This window comes from Mesoplodon densirostris, chromosome 2, assembly GCF_025265405.1.
Source record: "Mesoplodon densirostris isolate mMesDen1 chromosome 2, mMesDen1 primary haplotype, whole genome shotgun sequence".
Classification (NCBI taxonomy): Eukaryota; Metazoa; Chordata; class Mammalia; order Artiodactyla; family Ziphiidae; genus Mesoplodon; species Mesoplodon densirostris.
This window is the reverse complement of record NC_082662.1, coordinates 140,281,161-140,308,748: the sequence shown is the minus strand read 5'-3', so window position 1 is coordinate 140,308,748 and position 27,588 is coordinate 140,281,161. Positions and strand designations below refer to the sequence as shown.

The 27,588-nt window shown below is 50.5% G+C and overlaps 1 protein-coding gene across 4 annotated transcripts in view; it reads right to left on the bottom strand.

Annotated features, from left to right (window-relative positions):
- PLXNA2 (plexin A2) overlaps positions 1–27,588 on the bottom strand; it is a 217,485-nt gene that overhangs the window by 174,865 nt on the left and 15,032 nt on the right. For 3 of the 4 annotated variants that reach the window (XM_060090972.1, XM_060090973.1, XM_060090975.1), the window contains exons 1-2: positions 16,148–17,412; positions 10,761–10,943 (exon numbers count right to left, since the gene is read on the bottom strand). In XM_060090972.1, the coding sequence (XP_059946955.1) occupies positions 10,761–10,943; positions 16,148–17,335 (1,371 nt within the window). In that variant the 5' untranslated portion in view covers positions 17,336–17,412. Of the gene's footprint in view, positions 1–10,760; positions 10,944–16,147; positions 17,416–27,588 lie in introns of those variants that run through there. The other variant, XM_060090971.1, reaches the window with a different exon arrangement.

The following is a 27,588-nucleotide window of genomic DNA, read 5'->3' as shown; positions in this document are numbered from 1 at the left end:
AGCTCCATAAACAAGAGAACAAGCATTCGCGTCCATCCCCCCAGCAGTGGTTTCCTGTTAACTATTACATTAAATGTCTCTTCCAATTTTGCCAGATCAAAATGAGTCCATTTCTCAGTGTCCTCCTCCCCCACCCGAAACCTTTGCCCGGCCGGCTCTGAATGGGTATGACTGGCACACAAAAGATCCCAGACAGCGTCTTTGAAGGAAAGCCCGGGGCCTCCAAGGGATGCACGGGTGATGGGCCCAGGCCCCACGCTTTACACGGCAGCTCTTGGCCTTGTCAGTAACACTCCTTTGTCTCCCCTTCAGAAAGCTCACAGCAAACAATGATGCCTGGAGAAAGGGGAGTCAGCTGGGGACTGTGTGTGGCACAAAGGCTGCCACTCCATCCATTGAGGCCTGGGCTGAGATGGGTGGGAAGGGGAGGAGGAGGCCTGAGGGGAGTGACACAAGGCAGCGTGTGCCGAGGTGACAGCTGCCACGTCCCGGTTTTCCAGGGGATCTTGGCTGGAAAAAGTGCGAAGTTAGTCCTTCCACTCTCCTCTCCTGCATCTTCTTGCAGCTCTCTGTAGGGCAGGTGGTGGGTTAGAGAGGGACCAACAGAATCTTAGAGAAGGGCGATAGAGTGCTCAAAGTTAGTGGTTCACAAAGCCCAGGTCTGGAGTCAGGGAGACCTAGATTCCAATCCCAGCTCTCCAATTAGTAGCAATGTGACTCGGCAAGTTACCTAACTTTGTTGAGCCTCAGTTTGCTCATATGGAAAATGGATGTAATATTAATCCTTACCTTACAAAGGTATTGTGAGGTTTAACTAAAAAAATACGTAGCTCAGGGCTTAGCACATAGTGAGTGTCTAAGTTACAATAGGCCCACTCCCTGCAAAACAAACAAACAAACAAACAAATAAAGCAGCATGCCTAGAAAAAGGACTCATATGTAAAACTTGAGGTTCCCAATTCAGTGTCCTTCTGACTTGTCAGAACTTCTTATCCCCAAGGCAAGCATTTTGTGGGTAAGCAGGCCTCCTTGCTGGCCAGGCTCTAGAAAGATCCTCAAGTCACATACAGTGAGGGCTCGGCGATGCTGGGCACCCCAGTGCAAGGCTGTATGGCCAGGCCTGGGATAGGAAGTTCAGCTAGACTCTTGCCCTGGAGAGAACGATCCCCAGACTAATTTTAGGTTCTGCTTAGGGAATGCTTGCATGCTAGGGAAAGGCAGAGGTCAGCCTGAGGTTTTGTGCAGAGGGAACGTTCTTCCATATGATACAGAGAGAAGGGCCCCAAAAGTAAAGTCTAAAAACCTGGATTTTATCTTGCTTCTGTTGCTAAGGACCTGGGTGATTTTGTGCAGATCACTTAACCTTTCTAGGCCTCAGCTGTCTTATCCACAAAATAGAACAATAAACATCTCACCTGCCCAAAGTCTGTTGGCTGGACTAGTTTTCTGAGGGCCTTTCCAGTTATAAAATCAGGGGAACATTCCTGACCTTGTGTGATGGAGTCCACCTTCCCCCTGGGGTGTGGGACTGACCCCTTTGCAGGGTCCAGGCTCCATGGCCTCTCCTCCTTCCTTGGCTGCACTCTCATCCACCCCTGAACACAGAAGTGTGAGAATTCTTTGGAGGGTGATGGCTGATTGGAACAATCCCAGAGGCACCAGCTCCTCAACTTGTGCCCCATCCTGAAGCCTAGAAACCTTTCTGGAGGCTGAGGCCAGGAGAGGGACAGAATCCCAGGAAGAAACTTCAAGGACAGAACCTCAGGGTGACCTTCAGCACCTTGCATCTCCACATATGTCCTGCTTCTCTGGACAGAAGGACACATGATAACAGGAAGGAAAGAGAAGTTCAAGGAGCTGCAAGCTTTTAGCTTCATCATTGTTGGACTATACAGGTGACTGAGGTGTGTGCTGAACCATCTCCACATGAAACATTTGTAGCTCTGATTCCAATCTTCCCTTGATTTACCCTGTGACCCTAAGCAATCCATAATCATCCATAATCTCTGTGAATTTCAGTATCACCATCTGCCACGGAGCAGAGAAATATCTCAATCCTTCCTGTTTATCCTAAAATGCTATGGGATTAGGGAGCTAATGGAAACCAAGGGAATCAGGGTCCTTAGAAAAGGATGGTAACGGTATAGGAGTGGTGGTAGTAACACTAGTAGAATCGCACTTACAGTAATAATGGTAATAGCAGCAATAGCTGCCATTTATTAAGCATTTGCTACACACTGGGCTCTATATTAGGTACTTCATATCCCCCAAGTCTGACATGCATAGCAATCTCGCAAGGTAGCATCAGTGGACCAGCTGATGACACTAAGGTCTGCCCAAGATCACACAGTTCATTGAAGGTGGAGTTGTGTAGCCCTAGGACATCATGGTTGGCTTGGGAACATGCAAAGGGCAGAGACTGGTCCCGTTTTGGTTAATTCTGCAAAGCCATAAGAGCCGAACCACCGCTTCCCCCAGCCCGGCCCTGAGGAGCGGTCAGTACCTATTGTTTGGTGATATGGGACTCGGAAAGCTCTCACTGGTGACTAATGCAGCTGGATGCCGGTGTCCAGCAGGATTAGATTAGTTCGGCCCAGCTGGTCTAGCCTTCTAAGTATTTTTTTTCCCATGACACAGGGCTGGGGGCAAGGGGCAGGATTCTCTTCCTCCATCTGACCTTGCAAACATGTCACTAAAAAAGAGGCTGATCTGAAAGCTCCACTCCCCCAGGGAGCCAGAGGAGAAGCGGGCTTCGGGGGAAGCCTCAAAGATGTTGGTAAGAATAATGGAAAGCACTTCAGTTGCCAAGCACCATAGTAAGAACTTTTCATACATGATTTCACTTAGTCCTTCCAACAACTATGCAAAGTGTTTATTACTACCCATTCCACAGAAGGAAAAAATTGAGGCTCACAAGTTAAGTAACAATAGTAGTGATATTTAAATGCATATAAGCTCAGCACCCCACTTTACATAAATGATTTCATTATGCTCTATTTTTTTCATTAGCACTTATTATCTTCTAAATAGACTGTATATTGTGAATTCCCATTATTTTCTTCCCACATTAGGGTATAATCTTCACTAGGGCAGGCGATGTTGACAGTTTTGTTTACTACTGTATACCGAGCAGATGGCGCATAGTAGGTATTCAATACATTTTCGTTCAAGAATGAATGATTTCATTTAATCCTCATTACAATCTCATGCGGCAGGTATTATAACTGTCTTCATTTTACACATGAGGAAACTGAAGCTCAGAGCTCACACAGCTAATAGGCTGGAGTCAGAACTGCATCCTGTAAGCTCATATGCTCTTCGCTATGCAAACAGGTTCCTACCTGAAGACAAGAGGACAGCACCAGCTGATCTTTGGAGGTCCTGTCCAACCACAAGATACATGTCCATGCTCTGTATCCACAAGCAGGCAAGGCTCAATGACCTAAAAGGATGTGCATCTATGTGGTCTGTATTTTCCTAAAGATGACCGCTCTGTAAACATTAGCACCTTGGCTTCTTAAACATTCTACAGAGCCTATTTGGGTCACCTGGATTCTGTGAGCTTGAATCATTACGCTTGTGCTTCACCTGCCCTGAGATAAAGCCCCGAGCTCCAAAGGGCTCCCTCTTGGAGTGCAAAGCACCATGCTGAGTACACAGCCTGACTCCTCACACAGGGATTATCCAAGACTGAAGCACACAGGAGCCACACAAAAGGTGCAAAAAATAAATGCATCTTTAGTTTCTCCCTTTCAGAATGACTCTGGGAGACCAGGGGCTCTTCCCTGGGGTCAGCTGGGGCTCTGGATAGAAACCCACACCCTCTCTCTCCACCTGTCATGGTCAAACAGGGGGATGTGGTGGTCAGGGGAGGGGGTTTCGAAGGATTCTGTAAATATGCCCCCTTCCCTGTGCCAACCAAATGCTGCCTTTCCCAGGTTCCAGAAGACCAGTTCTTGGGACCCAAGAGGCCTATAAAACAACAAAACAAACAGCGAGTTTGGCGGCAGGAGCCTGGGCAGGGAGCCAAAGTCATTACTAGGGATGTGGTGGTGAGTTCTGAGCCACCAGCCCACCTCCTCTGCACAGGCTCTTGGGTAGGGGGAGAGGGCATCTGCTGCCCACTACCCCAGCCCCCAGAGCTGCTGAGATGCGTCAGGGACACAGAGCGTTAGCTCAGCGGTCACAGGTTCCCAAGAAATCCGCTAGGTCTCCTAGAATGAGACCCGCAGCCCTGGCTGTTTACTCAATCCAGGGTTCACAATGAGAGACGAGTGAATCATTTCCACTCCAAGGAATGAGTGGCTATTGTTCAGTGGTGTTGGCACGGCGAGAAAGGTATGTTTCTCAGCTTTTCATCCAACTTGGCTTTCTGTCCGCCAAGACAACTCCACCCCACAAGGAAGCCAAGTAGCAGGTTAGGAACTTCCGTGCATGTTTTGGGAGGAAGTATAAATGCCAATGTCAATTTTGCCAATGGATTGGCCATGTAACCTTGGACAAGATATTTCATTTAACATCCCGGTGGCTCAGTTTTCCACATCTGTAAAATGGACTGGAGATGCAGGGAACCACCGCCACACTTAGCTGAAGTATTTGTGGAGGATGGAAAGGACCGTGGAAAGATATCTCATAAATCATCAGTGTTATCAAGTAATGGAGCAATAACCCCAGGGCCTGGGAGAGTTAATACTTTGGTGCTCCCAGTGGATTCTTTCCAGTGCCTAAGCTGCTACTGCGAGGAGCTCACAGTTTTCCTGGCCTGGCTCAGTAAACCGTTCGTGAGCTTACAAAGAGAAGAATAAGAATGGGAAGGGACGTCGGCAGGGTTTCCTGTGAGCTGCGGACTGGAGACCTTGGGTTGGTATGTCCCATAGGGAAAGGCAGAAAGGATTTTCCTCAAGCATTTCACAGGCACTTTGGTGGCTGCCTTAGCTAATGGGAAAGAAGGTGGTGGCAAAAGAGGCCCCGGCCCTCCCCAGACCTTGAAAAGGCTAAGTCTCTGTGGATTTGCAAAAATGTCCAGGAGTCCAATACTCCTGGCGGGGGTGGCAGGGAAGGGGTTGCCTGGGCCTCTGTACCTGCCTCCCGGCTGAAGGCACAACTGCCTCTGATGCAGGTGAGGCAGATAGCGGGCCATGCTCTCCTGGGATCTACGGGCAACAGTGTAAACGCGGCTCCCTCCTCCCAGCTTGGTCAGCATTGCTGAGAGCACTACCCCACCCTCTTCCAAACACTGTTAACCAGAAAACAGGCTCTTTTCCTGTCACAGCAGTTCTCTTGTTTCCTAGACCCCCATCCCACGGCCACCCTCCAACCCTCCCCCTCCCCTGCAGACCTATCCACCACATCCTAACTTCCTTCCTTTGCAAACCAGCCACGTCAACAGGAGTCACTCTTGGTGTCTGGTTCTCTGCCAACGTGTGCAACTGAGGTCTCTGGCCTGGAGGAGGTACATTTGAGATACATTTCATGAGCAACTGATGTGTGAGAGACACTGGATCTGGCTGTGGGGATGGGTGACATATATGGAAAAGAGGGCCCTTGTCCTCCAGGACCTGTGAATCTCAAGAGAAGTGGACACGTTATTCAGCAGCTGCTCCTGCACCAGATGCTATTGGAGCACAGCGGCAGGGGGTCTGAGGAGGGCGCTAGTCACAGTGCTGGAAGGGGCGAGGTGAGGGACATGTCACCAGGCCTTGAGCATCAGGAGAGGCTTCCGGTGGCAGGGCTGCGGGAGAGAATGGAGAGCCAGCACCTCCTGCTGCTGTGAGGCCCTGGGGTCGAGGGGCCAGAGGAGGCCTGAAGAAATGGGAAGCCAGGGCTGAGGCAGCGGTTTTAGCAGCTGCAAACGGAGGGGAGGAACCAATGGGACTTTGTCCCAAATCCTAGAGAGTCCTGCTTCCCGGTCCCAGTGTCTTCTGCCCTCTCAGCTCGGCTCCTTCCCACGCCCCACGACCTGCCTCCTGGACCCCTCCCTTCAACCTGGGAAGTCGTGTTAAATGAGTCTGTAGTCCCTGCTGCCACTACTCTTCCTCGTGTGCTTTGGTATTAGCTCCGGGCATCTCTTATGTGGACTCCCACCGCCTGCCCTTGGCCAGGAGGGATGTCGGCTCGATCAGCCGTGCCCAGCCCCAGGAGGCCCTGCTTTCCCTCCCCTGCCTCTTGCCCCAGGCCTCCCTGCCCTCATCCTCTGGGTCCTGCCTTGCCCTGTCTGGGCCAAGCACCTCCCCGCTGACCCTCAGGGGCTTTCTGCTACACACCCAGGGCCAGCGTGAACCTGGCCCCGTGACTTCAAAGCCCACCCCCAAGGGGGCCTTGGCCTTCCCCCTCTCTGCACCCCTTCTCTGCCCTCCCTTATCTCCCACCCCTACTGAGGGAGTCAGAGAAATAGGGGCGGCCTAAGGGGGAAGGTCATGTGCTCGGTGCAGGTGCCTCTCCACAGCTTCCCTGATCGGTGCCCACCCAGTCTCTGCTTCAGTATTTCCACTGACTGGGAGCTCATTCCCTCTTGAGTCAACTCTTTCCGTTATGGGACAGTTCGGCTGCAAGAAGCTTCTTCCTCCTATTAAGTGGAAAACTATTTTACCGGAACTCCTACCTGTTGGCCCTCTTCTGCCCTCTGGGGCCACACTGGATAAGTTTAATTCATCTTGCACAGCTTAGTGGAGAAGCATGATTTCGAAACCAGACGATCAAGGTTCAAACCCTGGCTCTGCCATTTACTTGTCATGTGGCTCTTGGACGCATTTCTTTACCTTTTCTGGCCTCTAGTTCCTCATCAGTAAAATGGAAGTGATAATAGCACCTACCCCATCGCGTTGTATAGAGATTAGTTAGTAGATATAAAGCTCTTAGAATATCACCTGACACATGATAAGTGCTCAGTAAATCACAGTCTGTGAAGAAAGCTGGTTCGTCTCCTCCTTTCCTCTTCTTCCCTTGGGTTAACATCCTTTTAAAAGTATTCTCCCTAGAGCATGGCTCCCACATCCTTGCAGCCCTTGTTGACCTGGTTGGCTTAAGCCCTCTTACAATGTTATCTCCCGTGGGAAGCGGAGCCTCCACTTTTCATGACCTTCTGTTAGTGTGGTGAAGACTAATTAACTTTGCCATCAGCGGATCGCACAGTTGGCTCACAGGGTCAGCGAAAATCCCAAGATCCTTTTCACTTGATCCCCTAGGGCTTGAGCCTCACAGTACTCTACGCCTTGGATTCCACTTCGCCAAGTCCTCCAAGCCCCTCTGTGCACTCTAGACCTTGCTGGCACGTGCTTTGTATCTTCTCAGTGCCGCACCCAAGGTCTAGAGGGCCCTTCTCTCCCATCCCCAACTCATCACTTTGTCTGTCTCATTCAGTCTCAGAGCAAATCCTAGTAAGCTTCCTCCTCCATGAAGCCCTCCAGGTTAATCACACCGTGGCAGCTGATTTCTCTGGAATTGTTCCATCCCTGTGGTGAATCCTGGCCTGTCTTCTTATCACCTCTGAGGCACTGGCCCTTAGTCTAGGCAAGTGTTACACCTCTTGGTTCTGAGATCTCGTCCTTATTCTGCCGGTTCCCTATGCACGTTTGTGGCTCAGAAGGCGGTGCCCTCGTCTGCACTGTTCTCTGCCCGGAGAGCAGAGGGCAGGTATGAGCAAGTATGTGACACAGCACAGAACAACACCTCGTGGTCCTGCCACTTCTAGGGAGTCTCTGCTTCCTCTAATCGTCCCCACTCGGGGACATCCTGTCCTATGGGCTGCCATGGACGGAGGCTGCATAGTTTGACAGATGCCTGGTTAGGCAGGGAAGAAGTGAGTGGTTCTGACGCACCCTGCTTCCCTCCCCTCTCCAAACTCTTGGCTAGTTTTTTTTTTTTTTTTTTTTTTTTTCCTTCCTGTGTTGAAAGAGCTATGCGGCCTGGACCATGGCAGGGTTTCCTGGGGACATTCCATAAATTCCTCATGGGCCGTTTCTCTGGGTAAATGGGAGACCAGTGGGAGCCCGGCTTTAGTATCAGGTGCCTCAAAGGCATGTGGGTGGAAAGGAAGGGTGAGTCGCCCAGAGGAGAAGGAGGGGTATTATGAGCTCATAGAAACAACTAAAGAACATCGTGAAGAGTGAGAAGGAGCAGACAACTGCAGGTCGGAACAAGCTGTGGGCAGCCATGCCCCCAGCCTTGCCCTTGAGCCCTCTGACGTGCCTCCCTAGCAACTTGTCTGCTGGGGTTCCAACAGGGCTAAGAGAACTTGGCTACCTTGAGTGTGTGGCTTGAAAAGAGAAATATGGGAAGGTCAGCCCAGGGCCCTTTGAGCCTGGCTGGGTGGTTCTTCCTTTATTCAGCCCTCATCCATCCATTCAGCAAACATTAATTCCCTAACTCAGATCCAGGGCTGAAGAGAATGGAGGCCCTAGCCCCTGGCTGAACCCTGCAGCAAGCCTGAACCCGAAGGCTGTTCTCAGCCTCCACCCCCGGGGTTCCGTGGCTGCTTCTTTAAGTAAAACAGGTGTCAACTTGGATGTCAGGACAAGAGGCAACTTGTCCTCATCTCTAAGCTTGGACGAGTCACTTTTCTTCTCTGGGCCTCAATTTTCCTGCCAAATAACACTGGTATTGGGCTAGATGGTCTCTAAGGTTCCTTAGAGAATGGTTTTATTTTTCGAGACAGTTTTGAGGCCCATCCCAGGTGGGAACACTTGGTGAAAGGATGAGGCAGAAAGAAGGAAATAAATATGAACAAGGCATGACCCCTGCCTTTAACAGAACTTTCAAGAGAATAAAGGAGACAGAATCACAGGAATGATCCAGAACAGTGACTGAAGGTGCAGGAAGGATAGGAGAAAATGCTGAGCAACAGCTTAGTTGTGGCTCCTGCTGGCCTTACAGAGCCTTTGGGCAATTGAGAAACAGGTGGTATTTATGGGCAGATGAGTCAGCTCCAGGAGCTCCTCTGGGAGTATGTTTATATCCTAGGGCATATGGCTTGACAAGGAGAGTTCAGGATGGATTTCAACTCCCATAGGGCCCTCGGCCCAAAGTCCCTGGGCAAGTCACAATCTACCCAGCTTATAGATAAACCTGCAGGAAAGTAGTCAGCCTCAGGGGTCCAAGTTTAACCCTGTCTTGATAGAATATACCACTTTTTTTTTTTTTTTTTTTTTTTTTTGCGGTACGCGGGCCTCTCACTGTTGTGGCCTCTCCCGTTGTGGAGCACAGGCTTCAGACGCGCAGGCTCAGCGGCCATGCTTCATGGGCCCAGCCGCTCCGCGGCACGTGGGATCTTCCCGGACCGGGGCACGAACCCGCGTCCCCTGCATCGGCAGGCGGACTCTCAACCACCGCGCCACCAGGGAAGCCCCAGAATATACCACTTTTTAAAAATTGAAGTAGAGTCGATTTACAATGTTGCGTCAGTTTCAGGTGTACAGCAAAGTGATTCAGTTTTAAATATATATATATCCTATTTCAGACTCTTTTCTAGAGTACACCACTTAAATCTTAGTGGAATCTCAGAAGGCCAGCTCCTTCCCTCTCCACTTCTGGGAAGGCAAACGCCGGGACCACACTCATCCTCACTCTCCTGTACCTGAAACCAAGCCAGGGCCCACAGTCCCAGGCCAAGTGGAGGGCACAGGACAGGTACAGGTAGGCACCTCTCCACAGAGTGAGGAAGGGGTTAAAGGGCTTTGGTATCATGAGAAAGAAGGTATCTCCACATCAACCCAGACCAGTTCTTCTCACCTCCTTTGGCAGCAACTCAGAACAAGCAGAACACGGAAATTCTTCCTCAGGCTCCCTCCCTGCCAGCCTCCTTCTACATTCCCCAACAACATCTCTCCTGAGGCTCTAACTGGATTCGGAGCAAAGAGCCACAGGGCTGATGTCAACATCAAAGGGTGAGATACGGTGAGGTCTGGCCTGTGCCTTGATCCACAGGTGCTGGGACTGGGGAAAGGTGGCAGGAGGGTGAGCTTGGGAAAAAGGGATCAGCAGGGACTGGAAAGAACGTGGCTGTGGTCATCCCACATAATAAACCAGACTGTGCTCCGTCTCTACACCTTAAGCGCTAGACAAGCAGGTACAAGCTGCCAGCTTCAGCCTGCCACGCAGGAGGCTTCCCGTGCTGCCAGCCCCAGACGGCCCGTGCCCTCCCATGGGCAGAGGTGCTCAGAGCAGCCACAGGATAAGATGCCTACTTCCTCCTGTCAGATCAGGTCTTGGGGGTGAGGGAGGAGGGGTGGGGAAGAGACTGCGATTGCAGGAAGAGGAAAGACAGGAGAACGGCCCCTTATCCAGGCACCATATACCATCCCAGAGAGGCACCACGACTGGCTGAGAAGTGACACCCAGACTGTGCTTCAAGCAGCTGCTCTGGACTCAGCAAAGACTTTTGATCAGTACAATCACCTTTAGAGACTGTGGGGAGGGATTTGTGATGTGGGTGATTCATAATATAGATAATCAAAAAATCAGTTCTATTTGATTTGGAGATTTTTTTTTTCTCCTCTAGACAGATGCACCTTCCTAATTCCTTGGAGTTTGGTCAATATTGAAATATGTTTACATTACCAAGACACTCACTGACCAGTGGGTAGAGGAAGCATCTGGAAGATAAGCCACAAATGAACCCCTACCAACCCTCCCCACTCTCACTGTTCCTGCCCCAAGAAAACTGAGTTGCCTCTAGTTATACCTCCATCAACAGCAACCTTCCAGAAGACGCTCTCAGCCGAAGAGCTGACCAGCATCGGGGCGTCCAGGCTCTGGACTCTTACCTTTTTCAGCTTGCCATTCTTTGTGCCCACAAACACCACGCTGTAGCCATTGTAAACATAGGACGCCACCGAGGTCATGCGGTCCCGGCTGGTGGTGTACAGGGTCAGGCCCTCCACTGGAATGGAGCCTCCAAGTGGCTGGTTGATGTCCAGTCCACAGAAGTTGTCATCGATGGGCACCGGCTGGAGAGAAGGGGAGGGACCTGGGGTGAGTAGCAGCGGAGGCAGGGCCGAGTTGATCCACACCAGCCCACCCACCGTGGCCACCAGCCCCAGGACACCAGGCCTCAGAGAAGTTCAGGCATGGAGTTCAGGGGCCTAACACATACTGCACACACAAACATCTCACGGCTGACCCATGAACCCCGCACTGACTCCTGTGAAACCAGACAGCTTTCTTCTCCCTCGCCTGCGATCACCCACTCACTTTTCTGCCAAGACAACCAGCGAGAGTTTGCAAAGCTGATTGCTCAAACTCATTTCCTGGTCATTTACATGTCCCTGTGGACCATGCCATTTGTGGTGGTCTTTCTATTTAGACAGTGGAGATTCAGTCTAGAGGCAACATCACAGGATTCCTACCAGCCTGGTGGCGTTCCTTATTTGTTTCCTGGACTGCAAAGGCCTGCCTTTGGGCATAAGGAATTTTCAGTCATTCCATTATTCACCACATCCCATACTGGGGATAGATTAAAAAGGGTTATCTTAATATTGAACAGTGCCTTATACTCTGGAAAAGTTACTTCATCTACATGAATCTCAGTTTCTTCAGGTGTCATACTACCTGCCCACCTTTGTGAGAGAATCACTGGGGAGAAAAGGAAATAACGCATGCAAAGAGATTTGTTAGGTTGTACAACGATTTTCATCATTGTCTGTTAGAGGTCTTCAATGATGTTTGGGTAGATTCTGGGGGAGATGGCCTTCTTGTTAGCAGCCTTTTGCAGGGAGTGGGTGTATGCTTGCATAAAGAATATCTGTCATTGAATAAAAATTTTTTAAAAAATTAAAGTCTCTTCTGTGTCAGAAGAGACTAGGGCACCTTGAAAGGACATTGCACCTTGCACCTTGAGCACGTGGAAAAATAGCTGGACAGAAATTCCAGTCTCTGCTCTTCTTCTATGTGGCTATGTGAACTTTGATCAGTAACAGCCTCTTTAGGGAATGTTAAATTGATGATTTCTAAGATCTCATTCAGTTAAAAAAAAAAAAAGACTGCATGCTTCCTGAGGACAGGGGCTGCGAGGGGGCTGCATTCTCTGCACACTGTCTAGCCTGCGGCTGGGCTATGACGCATCCTCTGAAACATCCCAGTTCATTGCACAACAGGGAATCCTGTGGGCAAAGGTTGCAGACTCTGGGCCAGAAAGAGCCCTGAGCCCTGTGGCAGCTGTTCCTCCTGGGTCTGGAAAGGCATCCTCGAGGAGGAAGGAAGTGACGGTCGTGGGAAGCACAGAAAGCATCACGGAGAGACCTGTTCCCATCACCCTTCTCCTCTCACACACACCAGGAAAGAGCAGGCTGATGTGTCATTCCCTGACAGCTTCATTTCCTTGGAAGAACTGATTTATAAGCTAAATGTGATTTTTTTGGGTAAACCAGGGACTTCTCTTCCATTCCCTGTTCAAATCCAAAGAGAACAGAGGCTCATGTCTTGTGATTCCTTGGTGTTTTGTAGAGAGCTACTGCTCCTACAGCTGAGTGGTGGTGCTACCCTTGTGTGTGTGTGTGTGTGTGTGTGTGTGTGTGTTTATTCTTTAGGAAAGAAAACTAACTTTTGGGTTAAGGATGACCTTGAACTCTGTATTATATGGCACTCCACATGGCAGAAGGGATAAGCTTCTCAGGAAGGGAGTGAAGCAATGGTATAATAGAGCCAGCTTATGAGGAATGCCTGTACATCTATCTCTGCATTCAGTGACATCACACTGGTGGCTTGAAATTATCCATGGTGGGAGTATTTACACCACGGAAATTGGCAAATGCTTCTAATCAAGATCCTCCCACCCCAATCCCTTCCCTACTACTACCATTGCCTGCATACAGCCATCCATTTAAGATTCACCAGTACATCCCTAGAGCCAATGATGGAAATTTCAGGCTCCCTAGAAAGGTAGGTCAGAGGAATCAGCTACCACTTTTTACATTTTCTACTTCTCTTTCTCATCCCTACACCAGAGGCACAAGTGTCCTGATAAAGAATCGGGAAATCTAGATTGTAGTCCTGTCTCTACCACTAGCCAGCTCTGTTATCTTGATATACCACATACCCACTTTGAGTCTGAATGCTCTCATCTGTAAAGGAAAAGGATTAGACCAGGTAATCGTCAAGCTGCCTTTCAGCTCTGAAAGTTCTTGATTTCATGGCTTCAGTTTCTTTCCCACTCTCTCCAGGGACCGCTAAGGTTGCAGAGCCTGGGCTCAGGCATAACCCAAGCCAGCTTCTGAGAAATGATGACAGAAGCCAAAAACTTGCCAGTGATTTTGAATTTCCCTACATCCCTCCTGACTCTAGAATCACCAGACTGTGACGGAAACGGTTTGTTCTGAGCCTAAGCCCCTGGGATTGGCTGGCATTTCCTTCTCTCATCTCTAAATTGTCAGATACTCCCAAACACCTGCTGCCCCTTTACTTTTGCTCTGAAAGGGAGAGCCTGGTGTATGGCTTTCCTTAGAAGCAGCACGGCTAAATGCAAAGAGTTTGGACTCAGAGGTCATATGGGCTAAACTGAATTCAAATCCCTGCTGTGTCATTTATGGTTGTATGGGTGCAACCAATGTACTTAGTTTTTGTGAGTCTTTGTTTTTCCATCTGTCAAATGGGGGATGATAATCCTTGCTTTATAGGGTCATATTGAGGATCAAGTGAGATAACCCTTAAATTGCCCAGCACAGCCTTTAGGACAATAGCTGTTCTTCAATGAGTGATGCTCCCCTTCCTCATTTCTCCTCTGGTAACAGAGCTCAAATCCTTCATCTGAGAGTTCCATGTTAGTCCAGAGATCACGTTAAAATTAAGCCCCGGGACGTCAGCTACCCTCACTCCTCCTTAACAGCCTCTGAGGCCACCTAAACGTCTCTGGGTCCCCAGGTCTGGGACTCCTTAGGTTATAAGGATTTTAAGGGGCCCCTCCTGTTGCAGCCCCACCTCCACCTCCACTATCAAGGCTGCAGCAGAAGAGTGATGATGAAGGGAGGGGGTGGTGAGTGAGGGGCTGTTCTCTCTGAGGTCCTGATCTCACCTGCTGTCACCTCTCTCCCAGTGCCTTTGCTGCTCTTTGGTTACTAGCCCGGGCTTGTCTCTCTGCAAGCCAATGGAGCCCCACAAGGGTGTCGGCTCTTCCTCTTCCCTCTGGCTCAGCAGCAGGCAGGAATCAGCAGTTTCCTTCTGACAAGGTCCCCTCTGGGCAGTGGGAACCAGGCTGGACTCTGCAAGGAGTTAACCCTTGCATTTCCTCTCCACTTCTCTTGATTGGTTGGGGCCATAGGTTAGAGAATTTCAGGACTGTAAAGAACTTTGGAGAATATCTAGCTCAACCTCCTCATTTTATAAAGGTAAAATAACAGCAAATAACTGGTTCTTTAATAATTCATATTAATAATTATAGCTGTCATTTATTGCATGCTTATTATGGGCCAGGTATTGTGCTCATACATACTTGTTCCATTTGATCCTCATAATAACCATAAAAAGAGATGACTATTATTCCTATTTTAAAAATGAAAAAAAAAATACAGCTCAGATCAGGTATATAACTTGCCGAAAGTCACACAGTTTTAAGTGGTAGGACTGATTTTTAAATACAAATCTGTTGGAATTCCAAGCCTATGGCCTTAACTACTATCCTATTGTACCAAGCGACTGATAGTAGGAACAGAAGCATACCCTAGGCATGATTTGTTTTTTGCTTTAAGAAGAGGTTTTTGGTCCCAGTAGCAGACACCCTCCAGTTAGGGTGCTCAGAAGGCAGCCGTGTGGGTCACTTGGTCTCAGATTGTTCCCCAGGCTGCCGATCCAGTGTCCACAGCACTCTGCACAGAAATCTATCTTAGCACGTGTCACATGCATAACAGTTAACTAATAATGCTCAACCTAACACGCCAGGCATGGTGTTAACCTTGCCACGTACTATCTGATCATCCAATGCGGTAGGCATTATGATTCCCATTTCACAGATGATAATGGAGAGATATTAAGTTACTCCTGAAGCCAGGATGTAGCGCAGATAGAACTTGAACTCTGAATCCCAAACTCTTAGGTACTATATTACACTGCCAGCTATTTTTTCTTTCACTCTTTCTCCCATTAGATTATGAGATATCTGAAAGCTGTGATCGTGACTTTTTATGTTTATATCCCCAGCTGGGCACTTGGGAGATCTTCAATACCTTCTTGTTAAGTGGATGGCTGGAGGGAGGGATGAATGGATGGATAAGAGGGATGGGTAGATGGATGGAGTGATGGATGGATGGATGAATGGGTGGATCATGGTAACAACCTAGATGGCAGCATCTTGACACTCTGACAGGACAGTGCTTGCCACTGACTTTCTTGTCTCTGCCATCCTCAGGCCTGGACCCCAAGCTCCCTTTCTTCTCCTTTTTCCCCTCTGCCCAATTCTTTTTCCCCAGTTTTCAAATTATCAGTCAAGCTCAACTCCCTTCTCTCTCCTCCAGCTTACATATCTACCTGCCTACTTTACCCCTTCACTTGGCTGTACAGTGGCCTACAGGGCCCTGTACGTACAGGATCTGGTGCGTGTTACCTCTGACTGGCTCATCTCCAACCACTCTTTCTGCCACATGCTCGGGTCCAGCTGTAGTGGCCTCCTCGCTCTTCTTCACACACTCCAGGCATGCCCTGCGTTCTCTGCAAGAGCTACTCCCTCCCTCTCTCTGGAATGCTTTCCCAGATACCTGCATAGCTTACTTTCCTCATTCTTTGCTCAAATGCTGCTTTCTCAATGAAGCAATCCTCGTGGGTACTGCCTCTCCCCACTTCTGTGCTTTATTCTTCCCTACAGCAGTTGTCACCCTTTGAGAGACTACATATTTTATGCATTAATTTGTCTTGCCTCACGAATGAAAGCTCCATGAGGGCAAGTAACTGTGCTGTATGGTTCACCTCTGAAGCCCGTGGTGCTTACAACAGTGGCCGGTGGTGCAGAGGCCCTTGATTATACATCGGGAATGACTCCGCGGATCAACAGACATGCCTCAAGTGTCTGGTATCATCAGACTCTGTATTATGGGGACCACCTGGTAACGTGAGCCTGAGCCTGAGCACCTCTCTCATTTCAGGCCGTGGTGGTCTGCGGGCAGGGTGTGCAAAGGGGTGTGCAATGCCAGATGCCGCATCAGGGGTAGAGCAGGTGGGCCCTCCTTACCGCCTTGGTGCACTGCACGTCCTTCCCCAGCAGCCAGTTGAGCTCCAGGTTGCCCTCGCCCTGGTAGCAGGACTGCAAGCGCTCTTTGATCTGCAAGTTGATGGCCCGGATGGGGAAGGCACAGAGGGCGGAGTCATCCGGCGGGTGGTGATACTGCTTCTGCCCTTTGGAGAAGATGGCGAAGAGCACGTCGTCCTGGCTGCTGATGTTGAAGGCCTGGGCCAGCGAGTCCCCGGGCTTGGCGAGGTAAGCAGCCTGCAGGAGGCGATATTCCACCCCGGCCCGCGTGCAGCCGAAGGGCAGGGACACGTAGGAGTGGAACTTGGGGTCGTCTTTGCAGAGCCTGACGATGCGCGAGGTGTAGAAGAGGTCTCCGGCCGAGTTGATGGCCACGCCCTCGGGGGTCTCAGGCTGGACGGTGAGGAAGTAGACGAAGCCCCCGCTGGCGAAGCCATAGATGTAGAAGATGTCAAAGTGGGCGACCAGGGCCAGGGTGTCAGAAGGGATCTTGATGAGTGAGGAGACGAAGTCGCTGTGGAGCTCGTAGTCGAGCATGGCGGAGGACTCGGGGTCGCGGGGCAGCTTGCGGCTGGACAGGGTGGGAAAATAGTCCTGCTTGCCGTCCACAGCGGTGCCGATGAAGAGCTTGCCGTCCTCGCCCTCGGAGCGCACAATCACCCCGTACATCGTCCCCGTCTTGTTGACGCTGGACAGGTAGTGCTCCTTCTTGTGGGACGGCTCCACCAGGATGAAGAGGTCGTCCAGCCGCAGCAGCTTGCAGACCCCCTGGTACAGGCTGCCGCAGGCCAGCAGCCGGTTCTCGGAGTAGTCGATGATGAGCAGCTTGTTGACGTTGTTGGTGAGCGTGAGCACCTCGCTGCAGGGCTGAACGATGAGCGGCGGGTAGCAGGACTTGTTGTCCTCCTCCGGCCCCGTCTTGTGAGCCACCTGGATGGTCAGGTTGCCCGTCAGCTTGTACACGCGGTTGATGGCCCCCACGTACACTGCCCCCGTCCCGCGGTGCACCGTCAAATGGTTGAAGGTCCAGTCCCGGTTCTCGGAGTGGAAGGTGCTGAACTGGGGCATGCCGGCCGCCGGGGGTGCCAGCAGCACGCAGACGGCGGAGAGCAGGACCACAGGCCAGCCGTCCACCTCTGCAGCCCGCGGCCAGGGCCTCCTCTGTTCCATTCTGAGCCGGGCGGGGACCAGGAGACAGAGCCTCTGAGCGCTCGCGTACTCCGCCTTCCTGGCTCGGGCCTTACATGGTTCTGGAAAACACAAGGCAGAGGGGTCAGATGGAAAATAAATCCCTGGAGGAGTGAACTGGGCTGCTTGACCCAGGTCCCAGTGCCGACTAGCTCTGTGAGCCTCTTTCTTCTGTATTTCAGTTTTTTTCTATTTTTAACATACTTTCTCCCTCTTCGGGATGTTCAGGGAATCCTATTATCTATTTTGGTCTCCAGCCTTGACGATGTAAAAATGCATTTTTTGAATAACTTTACAAAGCATCTCTATTTCTGTCCTCTCAGACATCGTTTTTATCTCTCCGAGAGGTTAAACGGCTGAGTTCACCCAGCCAGTTGATCCTGGTGTCGGAACTAAAGCCAGACTTCCCCACCCAGTCGCTGGGTCTGTCTTCCTGCTCTCTCCCAGTCCAGTGGAAATCTCTCCTGTCTTGTGAAAGCTGGTTAGCAAGGCCCTCTCCCAGGCTCTCCCAGGCAGCTATTCCGAGTCTGATATCACAAAAAAATTCCTTCTTATTTCAGACTTCCAGCCCCTCGCACTGCTGGCTTCCTTACTCTTTCATGCTCTGTCCCCTGTAGGGAAGGAGGGGAGCTGGTCATCCTGAATCACAGTGCCTCTCGCTGCCCCTCGGCCTCGTCCTCTCTAGAAAGGAGAATCCCTGATCATTAGCGGTTAAAACTTGTTCGGAGTGTGAGGTGGGACTGGGATCCCCACAGGTGCTGTTCAGGAGCCTGCAGAGCCCCAGGGAGAAGGGCGGACAACCCCCCCACCCCTCCTCCTTGGGACAGGAGGGCATCCGCCACTGCCTCCCCAGTAAGTGGGGTGCCAGGTCCTGGGGAACTTGCTTCCACTTCTGCTTCTCTGCGGGTGGAGCACAGGGGGAGTTGGCCTCCTTACTCACGGGGACTGGCTGGCTGAGTCCAGTCTCAGCCACCTGGGCAAGGGTTCCGGGTTTGGGAGATGTGGAGAGGAGCAAAGGGAGGCAAGTTGAAGGTCAGGCTCATTGTAGCCACTGCTGGGGCCTTGTGGTTGTTTAAGGCTCCGTGTGGCCGACCCCAGGCTGCCTGCCCCAGCCTCATCAGTCCCCTGCCCCGACTTCCTTCCTCCCTCTCTGCCCTCCCAGGCCCCAGGCTCCAGGGCTTTTCCTCCTTATTCCAAGGAAGCTGCCCAGAGGGGCAAGGTGGTGTTCCTGCGACGGCTTCTCTAGACTCCTAGGCGGAGGGTAGAGAGTGGAGCCTGTCCCATCACTCTGCCAGCGCTGCTCCTGACTTCTATGCAGACGGAGGGACAGCGGTGGCAGTGGCGGCAGCAGGGGGCAGCAGGCTGTCTAGCAGAGAGATCTTTCCTGCAGCTGGATGGAGGGTCTGACAACTTCCTCGGACAAGTCCAGATAGAACTCTGGGCGATGAGGCAGCAGGAGTGGAAACACTCAAGCCGAGGGTTAAGAATGAGCTCCAAGGGGGCCTAGGAGAGTCCTGTGTCCCTTCGCCCCCAACCTGGCTAGACTGGGTTGGAATTAAAACAGATGCCATCTGCAGGATCCACATGGCTTTGGCTCTGTGTCTTTAGAAACTCTCCCTCGTCCTCCTCAACTGCGCCTCCCATGCCTGACAGCCACCATGGTGCCAGAGGGAGGCCCCACCTGACGGCTCTCCTCCAACCGGGCTCCACCGGGGTGTGGTTCTGGTGTGACTCGTCAGGCCCCGGGCTTCCTTGGAAAGAGGGAGGCGACAGCGGCAGGAGGCCCAGGCTGACCTCAGCGACGCTGACCCAGCCCTTCCGGCCCCACGTGCTCACCGGCAAAGCCTCCCGGCAGACAGAGCTTTCGGTTTGAAAATCGGAGGTTATTTTTAGCTATGTCCTGGGGCCAGTAGCAGGACGTGAATTCCTCAAGAGGAGCTGTGGAAAGGAAATAACAGAATCCTCACGTTCTCCAGCTGGACAGGGAACGGCAGGAGGCCGGGCTGTACGTGCCCCTGTCTCTGGGTAGGAGAGCTCCTTTGCCTACAGGTGGAGGGCTGTGCGTCCCCGAGGAGCCGTGAGGATTATAATCATCACCATGATGCGCTTGGGCTGTGCCTTTTAGACAGTGCTCTGTGAGACACGCTGGCATCGAGTCTGTGGGCAGTGCACCCCGCCTCCCCCAGAACGTACATGTACATACATGCTTAGCCCATGGGTGGAGGGAAAAGGTCCCAGTAGAAGAGGTAACACCAAAGGACACGATTGTGAGGTTAAGATCAACTGTCTCACCTCCCTGCCCGATATCCTCCAGAGACACAGTTTCAATAAACAGTGAGTGGCTTTTGTTCTTAGGCAGAATTGGGGAAGAAATTTGGGGGCCTTGGCCAAGTCCAGTCTCATCCCCCTTTTCTGGTAGGATGGGATAATTACAGCACCAACCCCTCGAGTTGTCATCAGAGTAAATGAGATAACACGGGGAAACCTCTTAGCATGGGAGCTGGCACTCAGTGAATGCTTAACTTACGGAGTTATTACTATCACTGAAGCCTCCCCAGGAGACTGCATTTCAGGAATCCCGCCAGGCCTCCTGACTTCTCCTTTTGCTCATATTCTTCCTTTCCATGGGAATGAACACTGTGGGCAGACCTTCGATCCCCTCCCTGGCCCAGTGAAGGGGCACAAACTGGGAAGCATGAGTCAGAGGAAGGGGGATCGATCCAAGGTGATCGTCTCTAGCACGCTACTGCACAAGTCCCAACACAGCCTCTCTGCAGCCTGCAGGGAGCCCGGCGGAGGTCCAGGATCCTGAGAGTTGACGTATGAATGGCCAATTTGGCCTGGTGGCTAGAAGGCATGGAGTCATGGGGCAGGAGGAAGAGTGAGGGACTCGGGGAGCCCCGGATTCAAATCCTGCCTGTGTCACCCATGAGTTGTATAGCTTTAGACCGGTCTAGCATCAACCTGAGCCTATTTCTTGATCTTAAAATAAAGGATGTTTGAATTAACCACTTCTTAAGATTTCTTCATTCAGACACAATGATACCTTGAGGCTTTGCCTGCTTCAGCTTCTAGAGTCTATGAGTGCAATGGCAGCTGAGGTTCTTTTGTCCTACTGGGTAAGGCCGGTTAAGTTCAGAGTTCTCAGCAGACCAATCATTGGGCTATTTTCCTCTCACCCCTCCGTCAGCATCTACCCCGGGACACACGGCTCCTGGTGACCAGCCACGCAGATTCATTCCGTGACACTCAAAGATCACCCACTTGGGAGCAGTAGGCACTAGTCCACCAGGGTCAAGAGGAGACATGGTCTCTTGCAGTGCAGGGGTGGCAGGGGAGGCTTGCATTCCGCCTTGGAATTCACAAAGACAACTGACTTCAACAGCCAGTTGACAGCCCCCGTCTTTCCATGCCAAGGCTGATGCTCTCACGTAGCTCTTCCAAAGCAGGGCCCAGCTGGCAAGGATCAAGCCTCCTGTCTGAATTTAGAGTAAGGGGGAAGGGCACCCACCTCTGTACCTCTGACGAGAGGCCATGTGGTGTAATGGTTAGACTCATGAACTCTGAACTTAGATGCTTGGATTCAGAGGCAATAACAGCCGTGTAAACTTGGTCAAGGTACTTAGCCATTCTCTGATACTATCTCACTATTTATATGTAATGAGATTGGCACTAGCATCTACCTCACAGGATTATTATGATGAAGTCATTTAATACATATAAAGCACTTAGAACAATGCCTGGCCTGTTACAAGTGTTCAAGATACATTAGCCTTTATTCGTAATAATTTATTTCTCAATATTCCCAGCTCTTGATCTCCATCCATTCCATGGTCGGTCTTAGAATGACTTTGGTAGAAGCCAGTGAACACATACCTATGACTTTGTAGACCTAGCATTTCCTCCTAACCCCAATTTGCTGCTAGTGTCAACCTCGGGGGTTTTCTCAACGATGCCTCCTTCCTGTCCCTTCTCCTCTCTCCGTCTAGTTCATGAAGTCACTGTGTCACATGCATGCTCAAGAGCCAAACTTGCCAAGTGGCTGTCCTCCTACCAGTTTCCCTCTCCCCCACCCCAAGTCTCAAACCAGGACGTGCTGCCCCGGGATGCTTGCCCTATCAGCGAAGCACGCAAAGCATTCCTGATGCCAAGGAGAGGCCACGCTTTCCTCTTTGGGAAGCAAGTTTCACTAAATATTTTATTTGGAGGGCCTGGTGACACCATCTCCCCGATCAGGATTCAGGGGGCAGGTGTTGGTGACAGCTCGTGAAGGCATCTAATACCTTCCTGATCAGCTGCTGCAGGCATCAGGGGCAGAGCAGGGAAGAAACGACAATTAGGCATTTCCAGCTCTGCTCAGTGCGGGAGTCTTTCCTTCCTGTGACCCGCTCTGTTGCCTTTCTTAGGAGATCTGGGGGGAATATGCCTCTACGCTTACTTGGCCTCCCTTACTGCAAACGGAAGGAGGAGGAGGTAGGAAGAGGAGTGAGGATCAGGATACAATTTTGCTAAACTGAGTAAAAGTTCATGATGGGAGAGCTCCCACTCTTGGACCCATCTGTAGCTCTTCCATCATCAGTATCCTCCATCATTCTATCATCACTGTCACCATCATTATCACCACCACCTGCACTGTCGTCACCAGCACCATCTTGCCTGTGACAGTTTTCATAACAATAACAGTAAAACATGCCTATTAATACAACTGTACCTACTAGGTGGCTCACATAGCCAGGATCCATATGGTAAGTATGAGAATGAGGGCTGTGTACCATTTACAATAGCCAAGACATGGAAGCAACCCAAGTGTCCATCAACAGATGAATGGATAAAGAAGATGTGGTACATATATACAATGGAATATTACTCAGCCATAAAGAAGAATGAAATATTGCCACTTGCAGCAATGTGAGTGGACCTAGGGAATATCACACTAAGTGAAGTAAGTCACACAGAGAAAGACAAATAGTACATGATATCACTTATATGTGGAATCTAAAAAATAAATCAATCCATATACAAAACAGACACATACTCACAGACATAGAAAACATATTTATGGTTACTAAAGGGAAAAGGGAGGGGAAGAAGGACAAATTAGGAGTATGGGATTAACAGATACACAGTAATATATATAAAATAGGATCTACTGTAAAACACAGGGAACAATATTCAATATCTTGTAATAACCTATAATGGAAAGGAATCTGAAAAAGTATATATATATATATATATATATATATATATATATATATATATATATATATATATATATATATATATTTAACTGAGTCTCTTTGCTGTACACCTGAAACTAACACAATATTGTAAATCAACTATACTTCAGTAAAACAAACAAACAAAAAATGAGGGCTGTGAAGTCAGAGGAGTTACCGCCTTTTCCTGGGCTTCACCTCAACCTCTTCCCTCTCCCAGGGCAGGGAAAGGTCCATCTTCTCCCCCAGCTCTCCCTTCTAATTAGTGGCACCTTTAAAGCAGGAATTCAAGGCCAGCGCTGAAGCAGACTGCAAAATTACTCCAGTCCACTTCTTTTTTTTTTTTAAATGAAGAAACTGAGGCCCATGGAAAGAAAACAGATTGTCCAAGGTGACCCAACATGACTCGGGGACAGGCTTCCATCAGAACCTAGATCTTGTGACCAAAGGTCCATTGCTTCCTCTGCTGTAGGCGAAAGAGTCCACGGAGTTAGTTATGTTCTGCTGCCCTGTTTTGGGGAAAGAAGGTGCCTTTTGATCGTGGCGGCCCCCTGATGGGCAGAAGTGAGCCTGGCACTGGGCCTGGACAGGGAGGTGGTGTGCAGGGCAGACTCAAGGATGCACAGATTAAGGGGCAGGGGAGTGAAAGGGACACCAGAATGGCTCCCTTCTGTGTTGGGGGGATGACCTCCTCCAGGCCAGGCAGGTCCAGGCAGTTGTCACACACAAGAATGGCACCTATACTGTGACTTGGGGGCTAAAATGTCCTGTACCATATGCCTTTGGGTTGTAGACAACCCCATAGACAGGTCAGATGTTATCCAAGCACAGGCAGCTTCTTTTTCTCAAAGACTTAGAAATGAAGCAGAAGGGACTATAGTGAGATATCCAGGGGGACATCCTATCTAGAGAGGATCCCCGGGGCATCCTGCCAAGGAGATTATGGAATTTTCTGACACTGAATTTTCCTTACAGCTATTGAGGAATATATTTACTGAGAGGCAGGGGATTGGTTCCAATGACCCAAGGAGGCTGCCTTTGGTATAGGATGTCTGTGAGGATAAAATGTCTAAATGCACAGTGCTGGGGCCTCGGCTCATCCCCTGTGGATGGAACGATCTTGAAGGACCCGTCCTTGTGTCATTTCTGGGGTTGTACATGCAAACATTCCAAGTGTCACTCTGTCGAACAGCGACCTCAGAGGTAGTCCAGGCACGTTGGGTAGCACAAGGTGAGTGCCAGGGCAAGCGCAGAGGCCGCGGGTAACACCGGCAGCTGGAAGGCCTCAATTAGAGTGAAAGGAGTTATCTGGTATTTAAATAATTATTAGATGGAAGGAGTAATCATGGGTTTGAGCTGATTTTTTCCCCCACTGTCACCCTGATGGCGTCTATAATATATTATTCAAATGCCCATGATGCTCACTGAGAAGAGACCACAAGAGAGGGGAGAGATTGGGAGAGAGAAGTGGTGGTGGGGAGGGAGGGGCTGGGAGAGAGACTCATTTAATCTCCATGTGACAGGGCTGCAGGAGGTACGATTAGTCTTTTTCTTATTTCAGCTGTCACTCAGGCACAGACACCAAGATTGTTATTAGCGTATTTTATGCTCGCGATTTAAAGGGAAAAGGGGAGGGTGGGTGGGCAGAGGGAGAATTTCCTACAGAAAATAACGGGACCAAAGGAACAATTTAGATGTCACTGCTATCCCAGCTGCGTGTGTTTCATTAATCGAATGTCATTTTTTTCCCCAGACTCCGTGCTGTTATGTGAAGCTAAGTGGCTATACCTCGCCCCAGAGCGAGAGAGAAGGGAGGTGAGGGGCGACAGAGGAGGAAAACGGGCCTCTGCCTACATGGCCTCTTGGCATCTTTTCTGAGAAAGTGAAATAGACGATACGATGCTCCCCACCCCTCCCGCATCCCCCCGCGGTATGTCCAGGCAACTTTTGGTAACAACATCTATACAGTCACTTCCCTCACTATGAGAAGGGAGATCCCCTGCTTGTCCTTCCATGCAATTTTTTTCCCACAGGTGGGTAAATCAGATCCAATCTCCAATAACCAAGGACTAAGTGAAGGGAATTTGGGGAGGCCCTAACATGGATCAGAAGTAAGGGAAGAACCCATATTCCAGGCGGTGAGAGGGCTGCTGACCGAGCCACTGTGTGTGGCTTTCTGCTCAGGCAGACGGTGGGAGCAAGGCCCTTGTCTTGCATCCACGTGAGTGCATGACAGAGATGGGGTCTCTGCATCTCAGATGGCACGGTGGGCAAGGCAGGGGGCAGGGGAAGTCAGAGGTTGGGTCCTGGCACGAAAGGCAGGATCACAGGTGTACCCCTGCTCTCATGCACCCTCCAAATTCATATGTTGAGGTCTTAAGCCTCGCAACCTCAGAGCATGGCTGTATTTGGAGACAGGGTCTTTATAGAGGTAATTAAATTAATATGAGCTAATTAGGGTGGGCCCTAATCCAAATGTACCAGTGTCTTTATAAAAAGGGGACATTTGGACACAGAGACAGATAGGTATGGAGGGAAGACGTGTGAAGAGACACAAGGAGAAGACGGCCATCTGCAAGCCAAGGAGAGAGGCCTGGGACAGACCCTTCCCTCACAACCAGGAGAAGGAACCACACCTGGACTTCTGGCCTCCAGACTGTGAGGCAATTAACTCCTGGTGTTTAAGCCACCCAGTTGGTGGCACTTAGTAACAGCAGCCCTAGCAAACTAATGTAGTTGGGAGGAGTGATGCATTCCATCATCTTGGCTTGGGAATTGTTCCTTGAAAGAAACGGGTGTTTGCGGCGAGGGGGTGGGTAGAAGCCATCACACAGCCAACAGACTTCGAGATGTAGATCTCTCAACATCTCTGTGAGAACCGAAGGCAGCAAAACATGCTTCCCCTTTCACCCAGCTAAACACAGTGGCCCCGAGAATGCACTTGTTCTGCCTCTCTCAGCTCTGGCCCCGGTGGGATTAGAGCTGGCATTTGCCAGCCTCTCACCCCTCGTGCTTGGCCTGCAGAGAGTTCCTATCCATTTTGCCTCCCTGCCCCCTCCTCCTCCTGCCCAGAAGAGTCCATGTGTCACCTGCCAGACCCCAAGGACATCGGGGATATTTTGTGACTCCCAGGGAGCCATCGCCCTCCATTCCCACCCCAGCTCCTTCCCTGGCCTGTCCAGGGACCACTGCCTCTTCACATCAGGGAGGGTTTTCCGGTGGCTTTTTTTCCCGCAGGTCTCCCAGTGGGCTCTGCTCAAGCCCTGGAAACCACACCAGCTCTCCCAGGGCCTTAGCAAAACATCCAGTGTTTGTCCTCTCCTCTCACAGGCTATAAAAGTTTGGAGTTGTCTCCCTGAATTATGAAGGGTTCCAAAGACAGGCGCTTATTTGAAGGGTTGCAGAGGGGAGGGGCTGGGCTCCTTTCTGGGGTGCTGGCTGGGTTGGCTTGGCCGAGTCAAAACAAGATTCATTACCCTGGGGCCGGGAGCAGGGAGATACACCGCCTGACCCCGCAGACCTGCCCCATATGTCACGGGCCTGTCAGAAATCTCCCAGAATTCCCTTTATTATCTAAAGGTCGCCACCCGGGCAGCGCGGAGAGGGCCCATGGTATAAACTAAACTACAAGAGCAATCAATTTCAAGCAGCTGCCGGCCCGCCACCCCTCCCCCCTCCTCCTTCCGTGGGCTCTGCCCTCTTCGACCCCCTCTAGGGGATGGTGCAGCCCGGCCTTGCCGTGACTACCTCACCCCTGGGGCAGAAAGAATTTCTGCGACTTAGCAGGGCTCTGAGGCTCCAAGCTGTGGGCACTGGGGGCGCACCTGCCCTCTGCACTATGGGGCCCCTAGAAAGGTCACCCCACTGGTCCCCTGACTCTAGCCAGACCATACGCATACCATCCTCGTGATGGGGTTGCTCTGCTGGTAGGCATTATAGGATTAAAGGACAGGAAGGGGAGTTTTCAGGCTCCTTCCAAAGTCTGGCAAAGGAATAAAAGTGGGGATCTAGCTTTGCTAAATCAAGTCCAAATTTATGTTAGAAGACCTCATACCAGAAGGGTCATGAATAGCATAATGATAGCAATTTCCATTTGTGTGCCATGACAAAAATAATAAAGAGGAGCAGCTCTCATTATTATTAATTATTAACCACCTGCTCTATGGCACACTGCTAGATTCTTTGCATACGCAACGGGTAATTTTGTGATTATTCCGCAAGATGGGTATTATTCTCCCCATTTCACAGATGAAACAATGGAATCTCAGGGAGGTTGAGTAACTAGCAGCATTCTGCTAGGAAGCAGAACTTTCTGACACCCGTGCTTTCCCCACTCTTCCACTATCACCTAGATATTTAGAATTTATTTTTCAACAAAACCCTCTTGTCCCTGATCTGGGAAGAGTCATGAGAACGTTAAGTAAGACTTGGCAAGTACTTTAGTTTAAAGGTCAAGACTTGAGGCTCCCATTTTATTTTGGTAAAGAAGCAGGGCTGAGGGTGGAGGTGGCCAGGGCTGAGTTATCCATTACAAGGTGGAGTCCATGGGTGTTTTGTGGCAAGAGGTTTGCTGGCTGGCAGTCACCTTTCAGGGAAATTCCACATGATCTTTCCGAGGAGCCTGGAAGTATCTCTCCTGCCTTCTCACCCATGCTTACTTACTGTGCAAGGAAGAGCTAAGGACTCTGAGATAGAAATGGGGCAGGAGAGCAGGAAACAGGGTAGAAAGTACCCAAGTAAGGGGTTAAATAAATTACAGTTACTCCAAATAACGGCATATTATGCTGTCATTAACTGCAATGTTTTCAAAGAATAGTGACACGGCTCCAATTCTCACCAGTAGGGGGGAAGGGGGAGGAAGAAAAAGAGAGGGGGGGAGTAGAAAAAACAAAGCCGTAGACATTTATCCCAGCTCTCAGGCTGTGGGATGGCCCTAAATGCCACTTACTTTCCAGGAAGCTGCCCTATCTTTCTCCTCTTGAAGAAGAATTTTAACGGCCCCCAGGAGTCCCCAGGTGA